This window comes from Oratosquilla oratoria, chromosome 31 (genome assembly GCF_046742065.1).
Source record: "Oratosquilla oratoria isolate Oo_2021 chromosome 31, ASM4674206v1, whole genome shotgun sequence".
NCBI classification, from domain to species: Eukaryota; Metazoa; Arthropoda; class Malacostraca; order Stomatopoda; family Squillidae; genus Oratosquilla; species Oratosquilla oratoria.
In genome coordinates this window covers 48,463,503-48,473,502 of record NC_134807.1, presented here as the reverse complement: position 1 = coordinate 48,473,502, position 10,000 = coordinate 48,463,503, and the positions used below count along the sequence as shown (strand labels likewise).

The window sequence follows — 10,000 nt, the reverse complement described above, 5'->3', positions numbered from 1 at the left end:
CTTTGCTCTAGGACCCATCCCACCTGAAGTCGTAAAGGTTATAGGAGTGAATGAGCCCTGGTCTACATTCTGTATGCGCTCTTCGTACATCCTGATCTTCTCATACTCCTTCCGGGAGTGGGATGCCTCAATAGTTAGGTTGCTGTAACAGGGGGCCATCGGATCAAATATTCGCATGTCAAAGAAAGCCAATTGTCCCCGTGTCCAGAAACCTCTTGCGCTGACATCCACTCTTGCTTCATCTGATGTGTTGGACGTGCGGTATCTGAAGTTCTCCCCTCCTAGTGGGAGTAATGTTGGTTCGATAGTCACATCCTTGCACACCTCCTGAAGCATTTGGGCAGTGAGATCTTTTACCTTATCGTGTAGCATGCAAATGAATCTACCCTGCTTTCATATCATGGCATGGTCAGGAGTAAATTGTACACCACAGGAGCATCTGTTAGGCAGCCCTCCCAATGGCCATCCATACCTCAGGGCAATGGCATCCGTTAATTCTCTTTTGTTTAAGGTGAATCCCTTTGCCCTGATTGGTAGTGCTGTCAGCCAATTGGACGCCCCAACTTCCTGCGCCATTGTTATCTTTCTTTTTATATGATTCGATAGCCGAGCTAGAAGTGCTTGAAGTTCCTCCTTCTGCCTCTCCTCCCTTCCCTTTGAAATGTTTCTTCTAATTTCCCTAACCTCCTCCATGATAGTCTCCTTCCGTTGATCTTGTGACACGATGTTGTTTGTCAATGAGGACGTGAATTTCATGGAGTTTTGGTGTTCTGTGTCGGCAAGGTTTAGCGAGTTGGAGATACCTAGCCCTCCCATTCTAGGTGGAAGTTCCATACGTTTTCTTTCCTCTTCGTTTATTGTCCGTCCGTTGGTGATGGCCGGTATTAGCTCGTTTCTGATGGTTTCTTCAAGGGGTCTTAGTAGGTCGGTGATGTTCGGTACCGTCCTTAATATGTAGTTCCACTTATGTTTCACACTATATATGAATGCGGCATATGCCGCCTGCGGTTCGGTCTTTGCAAAGTTGGCTAGAATCCTAGCTTCCGCCACCCATTCGTTAACTTTCTTTTCAACATATTGCTTTTTAAAGGTTTCTGAGCCGATCACTGCACCGAGATGTCTTTTCCCCTCTTTTGTTACCTTCACTGTTCTCAAAGTGGATTCTGGCATTGTTAAAGTACTCTGGCTTCACTATGAGGACTAATTTCTTTGCATTCGGAATGTAACCTAAGCCCGGGCCGTGTGCCAACACCAGATCCCACCACTTTTTTAGGTCAGCTACTTTTCCTGCGCCCGTGAGATCATCTGCATATGCTACCTTTTTGACTCTGGTACATCGACTTAGGTTGGATATTTAGAGGCCAAGTGAGATGTGTCACTTGCTCGTGATGATCGTAGTAAAGAAGCTGCTATGACAGGAGGCGAATCATGGACAGTGTCAACGTCAACAACTTCAAAGGAACCTAAATGACTGCCAGAAAAGAGTGTGATGGGAGTACAAGTAACGTTGGTTACCATAGCTGTGGTAACATTATCCTCACGAATATTGTAGAGAGTTCCTTCAAGTGCTAGATGAAGAACACTAACAGTCAGGATGAGATAAGACGTCAGAACCAATTGGAGCACCTGAAATGCGCACCGGGACTCGAAATGCACTTGAAGGCCCAATATAATACTCGCCTACAACAACAACAGCACAAGAAAGAAGAGGAGAGCCCAAATTATTAGAACTCTTTGAAAACAACTATATGGTCTGATCGTGCACAGAGAGTAAGCTACATAAGGAAACTGGCTTATTCGATGCAGGAATAACAGATTTGTGAAAAGTCACTACACGGCGCCTAGGAGATATATCTATGCCATTAGCTGTAAGAGCATCAATGCCCAAGAGACAATCACACATGAGAGCAATCCCAGAAACTACTACAAAATTAACATGGAAAACGGTAGCATGGGAAGAAAATCTTAAGGGAATGCAAATAGACCCAAGAATAGGCAAGGGAGAACCTTGTACAGAATGCAATCCTTTACAAAAAGGAGACTAAGTGATATCGTATAATTCTTTGAAAGTATAAATGCCCTTTTACCTATAAGACTACAATATGCTCCAGTATCTACTGTTACGGAGATGGGTGTTTTCTTTGCAAAAAACTGGAAGGTAAGTGATTGAGAAGACTCAGTAGCAACCAAAGGGATAATCTGAGACCGGATATTACTGGTCAATCTCTTGGTTTGTGATACGGGCGCTGGTGAAAATGGGGCTGAGTTTGCCTAAGAGTTGAAGAGGTTTCTGCTTTCAGTTTCAGAATACTGTTGAGTTGAATGCTTACATGGGCCATGGGCATGAGAGTAACTAAGTTTATCCAGAAGCGTTACTCTAGAGAAGTCATGTGTCATGTTAGAAGAGGTATCAGGGGAAGGTTCTACGTACAGGGGTCTGCTTTGGCTGGTGGTCGTGACGCTTACGGCGAAAGCAAAAAGCACTTGTGTGACCTGACTTGTTACAATAGATTCATGTAAGTACAGGTTGTGTTAATGTAGACGAAAGAGTGCTTTGCTTAGGCACTAATGACTGAGGGGGTGGAGGAGGAGAACCAGGGACATCGGCATGATGGTGCGCATTGCTAATACAAAAAGAACCATAACTACTTTTAGTTTACTTGAAAGCCTTGTTGCAAAAGATTATGCTGCTCTTCTCTTGAAAGGCACCAGCAACAAGATATAAAAAAGGTATTCAAAAATAAGGCGGAACCTATTCAAAGTGGAAGCATCTTAATCTACCCAATCTGATTGAAACAACGACTCTAACGCCTCTAAAACAATCTTGCTGGCCTTGGCCTGAGCAGGCATATAGTTCAGTATTCCCAAATGGGACATGGGAACACCAGCTAAATGGAAACACAATTGAAATTTATAATCTACAGGGGAATCTGCAAAGACTTTGAGGAAATTTGCCCTAAAAGTATCATGATTATAGTTTAATGTTTTGGGGTTAAAACATAAAGCTGCCATTATTTCAGTTGCCAATGAGTTAGGAACAAGTTGAGATCTCAAAAATGAGATCTTCTCAGACCCACTACAGACATTTGTGTTTACGATGCTGTCCTCACACTTCTGGAGGAAGGCAGTCGCTGAATACTTAGGGTTCTGAGCTGAGAAGTTTACTATGAAAGGGTCCTGATGTGAATGGGCAAATATAGTTTTAACCATCGCTTGAGGTGGAGTTTGGCTGCTAAAATATGACGGCAGCTTCTGTTTAATAGCATCGTTAAAGGAGAGCGAGGGAAATGTGCATCACTCCGAGGTAACATTAACGCAAAAAAATTAAATTAAATTCTTAATACATACCTTAATCATTGCGACCACTTACAAAAACACATGCCTATTGAAGAATGAAGATGACTCCATCTGGTTTGGTGGTCATAAATTGAATCCAACACTAATTCTCGAAGAAAAAATAAAAAGTTCTCTGTAAAAGAGAAACAAACCTTGGTAACATGGATACTTATTTATGACGTAAGCATATGGAAGCCTGGCTAGACAATTTAATAATAATAATAATAATAAAAGTATCACAATATACCAAAAAGTTTACACGCATGCATAACTAGCAAAGTATAATATATTCACAAGATTGGCAACTAACATTCATAACCAGTCTTCGGAAGCGGCGTATTGCAACCGGCAAACACGCAGGCCAACTCTTCACACAATCTAGGCTGGGACGGTAATCCTTCCTCATGCAGGCTCCAGATGAATTTCTACACACGCAGCAACAATAGGCGAATGTTCTACCAATGCAGAAGACGATGAGTATAACCATGAGTCCATACAAAAAAATTATGGCATACATTTCAAATACACTGTTTATGAGTACCAATCTTTATACAATTCCTAAAGTCACTATATCACAAGAAAACCTGGCTTAAAAAAAAAAAAAAAAAAAAAATGCACGTAATATGCTGGCCAGCCAAAGTTCGTATCACTTGACAATCGTTCAAAAAAAAAAAAAAAAAAAAAAAAAAAAAAAAAAAAAAAAAAAAAAAAAAAACGCGTGCTACCAAATTTAGTAGGGTGGAGATAAAACGATCTTAGCACGGAGAAGTAGTGTATTGGGTCACCATTCGTTACATACAACAAAACACACAAAAGCGTGTTTACACCTTAAGGTTGAGACAACACTGACTCTATGCCTCCTTTCGGCAGAAAATTTCACATTGGAGCGCGTGGGCCGAACACTTATTTCTCCCATACATTGCACCTAAAGTTAAATGCATTACAATAAACCAACAACATACTCAAAATTAATAGTAAAATTAAAGGCTAACAATACACCCAATCATGACACTCCATTTTCCTCACTCATCACTGTCATTTTCTTAGCGCTTCCCGCTGCAACTACCTTTCCATCCCTATCCTCCTTGACATTTAGCAACTCCATAATATACTCTGCCCATCTTCCTCTAACTGCCGTCCTTTTCATTATCATCTCTCCATCTGCGCCTTTTACCCTTTGTTCTCTACTTGATTCGGCTCCTCTTCCTCTTTTAATTTCTTTCCAAAACATATTTTTATTACTTTAAAAAAATTCTATTATACTCTTACCCATTTCGCATCTGCTCTCCTATTTGCCTCCTTTATCTTATCCTTTACTGCTCTTTTCTTTGTACCTCTTGTATGATTCTCTCGTCCCATTTTATTACCAATTTGTGAATCCTCTCTTCTTCTCTTCTACACCCTTATTTGCTTCCTCATCCCACCATTCACTACCCTTCATTCTATTTCTTCCCACCTTCCTTGTTCCACACACCATCTTTGCACACCTTGTGACTCCCTCTTGAACCATCCCCATTCCTCCTCCACTCCTAGTTCTACTCTATCCTTCACTCCCTCCCACTCCTCTCTCAGCTTCTTGTATTTATTCTCCCTTTCTTTCTCATTTAAGCAGTTTACTCTAAGCACCTCTCTAAATTTTTCCTTTTCCTCTTTCTCCATCTATCCTCCACTCTCAACTTACCTTCCACCAAAAAAATGATCTGATTCTCCCCCACTCTCTCCCCTTACAACATGCATATCCAAAACTCTTCCTACTATTCTCCTGTTTACCACTATATAGGTCATTAACGCCCTATCTACCACCCTTCCATCCACCATCCTCTCACATGTTTACTTATGCTTGACTTTCTTCCTAAACACTGTATTTGCTATCACCAGCTCTCTTTCCAGACACATCTCCACCATCAATTCTCCACTACGATTTTTTCCTGGAACTCTACACTTCCCAACCACTCCGTCTATCGGTTCATTTCCTACCCTATAATTAAGATCTTCCAAAACCACTACACTGGCATTTTTCCCTAATCCCTTTATGCACTCATTTAAATCTATTCAAGAAGCCTCCATTTCCTCTAAACTCCTCTCACCACCAGATCCATATGCACTTACAAAAACCCACATCTCACTTCCCAGTTGCTTCATTCACCACTTCCTTTAAACTAGGGACCCAGCACTCCACATAGTAGCTCAACAACACTGCCACCTGGTGTCTGTTCACTGAATTACACAAATCCAATATGGCTGCTCTCAGCCAAATGACAACAATAAACACTCCGACAATGCCCGGTCTTTTCTCTCTTTTTTAAAGTATTTATACGTCAAGGAAACCTATTGACCGGAGAGGACTACTCGTAAACGCTGGCAAGTTGCTCCGAGGTTTCGATCCAAGAAACGCAACAACATGTCCTTCAGCAGTGCAATGTCAATGTGAAGATGACGGTTCTTCACACTATGAGGAGAATTCAAGGCCTCCACCAAACTCTTGTTGTCAACCAAATAGTGCACAGCTTAGATATGACATTTGACAATGTCCCTGATAATCCGTCCAAAATAGGACCCCTTCCTATTCTGCAATTTCCGAAAAATTCACACACTCTACACTCCCATCAGAATCTTTCTGGAAGTTGAATCATTTTTTATATTTTTCTTTAGCTTTACATTCTCTGCTCACTATTCTTCCAGACATATGCTCACCAGTTTTTTCATTCAGTCCTCGAATCCTTTGCCCCACAAGCAGTTTAAATGATCTTGTTTCTCTTCGAGAATTCTCTGGTAATTCAGTGTTGCTTACAATATAATTTCTTCTTTGTTGTACCTCCTGTACCTCACCACTATCATCTCCTTCCTGTGTTTTCAGATGTCGATGCAGATGAAGCAAACCTCTCTAAATCCTCATCCACCTCCTCCTGATCACATATGCCCTCCATATTCCTCAATGCCTCACGAATGCCAACGGATGATCCACCACAAGTCTGAGGACAATCTGTTTGAGACCTCAGGGGAAGTTTAGATAATCGGCAAACATGTGCTCTGACGTAAACACCCTCATCACTAACCAGAAACTGCTTGCCATCCCTACCAATAACTATGCCCAGATTATGCCATCATTGATCATCATAACGCTTAAAGTACACCTCATCGCCATTGTGAAGGTCACTTATCTCCGATGCGCGCACATTATGACGCAAGGCTCTCTTGATCGATCCTTTCACTAGATTCGTTTTTGAGGTACTCCCTTCGAGCCGAGTGCAGAGCATTGAAGTTTTGTCGCACAATATCCGAGCCAGAAACGGAATGTCAAACCGACAAGGAACTAATGGCGACAAATGGCACTGTAGGATTGAAACCAAATACTAATTGATTTGGGCTAAGACCGGGATTATTCGCCAATGCATTATGGGCTGACACTGCCCAAGCAAAGGCTACGTTAATATCACACTTCATACCCTCAAACACTTTATGCACCGCGTCACCAATCATAGCATTCAATCGTTCATATGTGTCATTGCTCCACGGACTTTTTGCAGCAGTGGTTAAATTTCTAACACCAAACAGATCGCCAAGTTCTCTCGTGTCACTATTCTTAGATTCAAGTCCATAGTCAGAGAGAATTTTCCTTGGAGCACCAAACAATGAAATCCAATTTCTGAAGACGCTGCCAACCACTGTCTTAGCAGACTTGTTGGTGATGGCTGATGCCACACAATATCTTGTAGAAAAATCTACCATGGTAAGAAACAGATGTTGTTGTACCTCTTTTAAGATTCATTGTAATTACTTTATTAAATTTATCTGCCATCTGCACACTGACAACTGTTCTAGATTATGGGCGTTTATACTTTATATACACTTCACAATTTTCAGTACTATTTCTAATCTGTTTCTCCATGTCCCTCTCCAACATTTCAGCATTTCGTAGCATCCTTATTAATCTCTCCGCACCCCGATGGCCAAATTGACGATGAAGTTTTAATGCAGTTTTATTGCTATCCGTTGAAGTCAGCAACACATTTTGGATACCTGGTTCTAGTTACAAGAACAGTGGTAACATGTAGTGACCTGACGATGTTACCTTCAACTTCACCCATTTATTCATAATCTTCACTAAATCCTTACCAAAAACAAGAGCCATTTTTCCATTTTTCATTAACTGCTTACTAATCAGAAGGGGAAGATTGTACTCAACAACATTTGTTAACAGCTCCGATCTCACACCTTCAATCCAGCATGGAAGTACCACACGCTTGGATCTATAGGTTATACCATCACCAAACGTAAATGTACAGCTAGATTTTTCTTCTCTCACCAGGTTGTTCAAATAATTATCCAACCACTGTTGACCGCTAACTGTAGTTGAACAACCGGTATCCAAAATACCATAATTGACCAAACGCATAAACTTAGTCTGACATTTTCATCACTGGCATATCCAACAAATACTGGCAGTTGTATCATGTATTCCTCACTATTACCACCAGTATCTCGTTCATCGATACCCCTAAATGACACCTTATTGTTCTCGTACGAATGTGGACAATGGTAACGCAAATCACATATCACACATCGTGAAACTTGACCATCATGATCCAGAGGATTGAGTCTTCGATTAGTCCCTTGGTCACTTAAGTCAACTTGTGTCGTCATTACTGTTCCTCTTCCTCTTCTTCGAAATCTGCATCTCTGTGATGATCTATGTGGTCACTGTTTATAGGTGGCATAATAAACCTCCATTCTTCAGTGCTTGAATAACACTGCACCTATGTCCACATCTGACTCTTGAATTGAATACACACTCAATTGCTGACCCAGGACACGTTTCAAAGTAAATTTCATATTGGTATACTTGACTTCGGAGATCGCTGATATCACAATTTGAGTCTTAAGCCACGTCCACACGGTCGAGCACTGTCCGCCGGGCACGAGGGCTTTGCTCGACAACGGGCAATTTCATCGGGCAAACCATCAAACTGTCCGTTCCCGGCGCCATTTGCGGGCAGTGGATGGAGGGCTGACATCGCTGCCAAACGCATGAGATGAGGTGCGAGCAAAGTTAGCAAACCCGCTCAGTACAGACCGAAGTTACCTTACTACCATGTCCGCACCTAGTACTAGTGTGTACTGGTCTCGACAAGACATGCTATTGGTGCTATGCTTTTCCTCATATTTGTCTCTTGCCTTTGTATATACGGTTCCACTTTCGAAAGGAGAAAAGAAAAGCTGCTTATGTTGATTCTCATGTAACTGCAAAACAATTGTTCATTTTCATCCTGCAATTCACGTAGGACTGTCACTGAGCTTCCCATTAAATCACGTCTTTGTAACCACTCCCGGCATCAGGCATGTCTCCGTGATTTCTTGTTTTTCTTTTTAATGCAGGCAGCAATTATAATGCTGTAAAGTGCTACCTTCTTTCCAAGTATGGCGGGAACCATGGTTATCGTATCGCACTGAATCACTCCCTCCCAACCTCTGCTTGCGGCCAACTAACCTCCAACCACCATCGTCAGCCGTGTGGACACTTTGCGGGCAGAGTCTGCGGACTTTGCCCGGTAAGGGCAAAGTCTGCCAGGCACAGCTCGACCGTGTGGACGCGGCATTACGCTCAGCCAAGTTGCTTGAAGCGAGAAGCATAACAGCCATCACAGAGTCCGGTAGTGTCATTCCTTAATGTGTATATATATATATATATATATATATATATATATATATATATATATATATTTATATATAAATATATATATGTATACACACACACACACACACACACACACACACACACACACATATATATATATATGTATATATATGTATATATATATGTATATATATATATATATATATATATATAACTAGGCGTATGTCGACAGGAGACCTTTTGGTCCATAACTAGGTCGGATGTGAAGAAATCATAATAATGATAAATAGATAAATAAATAAAATTATATTAATATAATAATAAATAGAATAGATAAAAAGTAAATATGTAAAGTTGAATAATAAACAAACATGTAAATAGTAAATACTAATAAATTGACAGATAAATAATAATAAATGATAATAAAGGAAATAAAAATAAACAAACAGACAAAAAATAATATAAAATAAATGGCAGGCATTACAGCATCTTGCTTAGTTGTTTATCTAAACGAATTCTAAAACTTCGAACTGAGCTACATTATACTGCCTCTGCAGGAAGTTTATTCCATTCATTAATTACCCGGCGAATTTGCTTCTACCCACTTCCAAATTAAATCTATTTCCTGGCAGTTTGAGACCAATATTTCTTGTCGGGTTCTCATTCAGTGAGAAAATGTTGTCACTTTTGATGTTGTCAACTCCCTTTAGAATCTTAAAGACGTGTATCAAGTTACCTCTGAGTCTACGCTTTTTTAGGGAAAACACATTCATATGTTTTTGTCGATTTTCGTATGATTTATTTTTGATATTTGGAATCAGCTTTGTGGCTCGCCGTTGTACTTTTTCTAATCTGCCAATATCTTTAATGAGATTCAGTGACCATACGGAAACAGCATATTCCAAAAGTGGACGAACTAACGACTTATATAGCTTGTAAATAAGAAATAAACTTTTGAAGTCAAAAGATCGCGTAATCAGTCCTAGAATCTTATTAGTTTTCTCAGAGGCTGAAATGCACTGATTAGAT

At 40.5% G+C, this 10,000-nt stretch overlaps 2 protein-coding genes and 1 pseudogene across 2 annotated transcripts in view; all 3 read right to left on the bottom strand.

The window, feature by feature from the left end:
* The window catches only part of LOC143041729 (uncharacterized), a 552-nt gene extending 180 nt beyond the window's left edge, over positions 1 to 372 (bottom strand). The window contains exon 1 of the mRNA XM_076213741.1: positions 1 to 372. This exon is cut by the window's left edge and continues 180 nt beyond it. Coding sequence (XP_076069856.1) covers positions 1 to 372 — 372 coding nt within the window.
* LOC143041667 (uncharacterized) overlaps positions 1 to 2,339 on the bottom strand; it is a 13,970-nt pseudogene extending 11,631 nt beyond the window's left edge.
* A 3,325-nt stretch (positions 2,340 to 5,664) lies between these two features.
* LOC143041666 (uncharacterized) lies at positions 5,665 to 7,065 on the bottom strand. The gene is made up of 3 exons (XM_076213672.1): positions 6,640 to 7,065; positions 5,995 to 6,181; positions 5,665 to 5,843 (listed from the first exon to the last, which is right to left on the bottom strand). The coding sequence occupies exons 1-3, from the start codon at positions 7,063 to 7,065 to the stop codon at positions 5,665 to 5,667; spliced, it is 792 nt and encodes a 263-aa protein (XP_076069787.1).
* Positions 7,066 to 10,000: the final 2,935 nt, after the last annotated feature.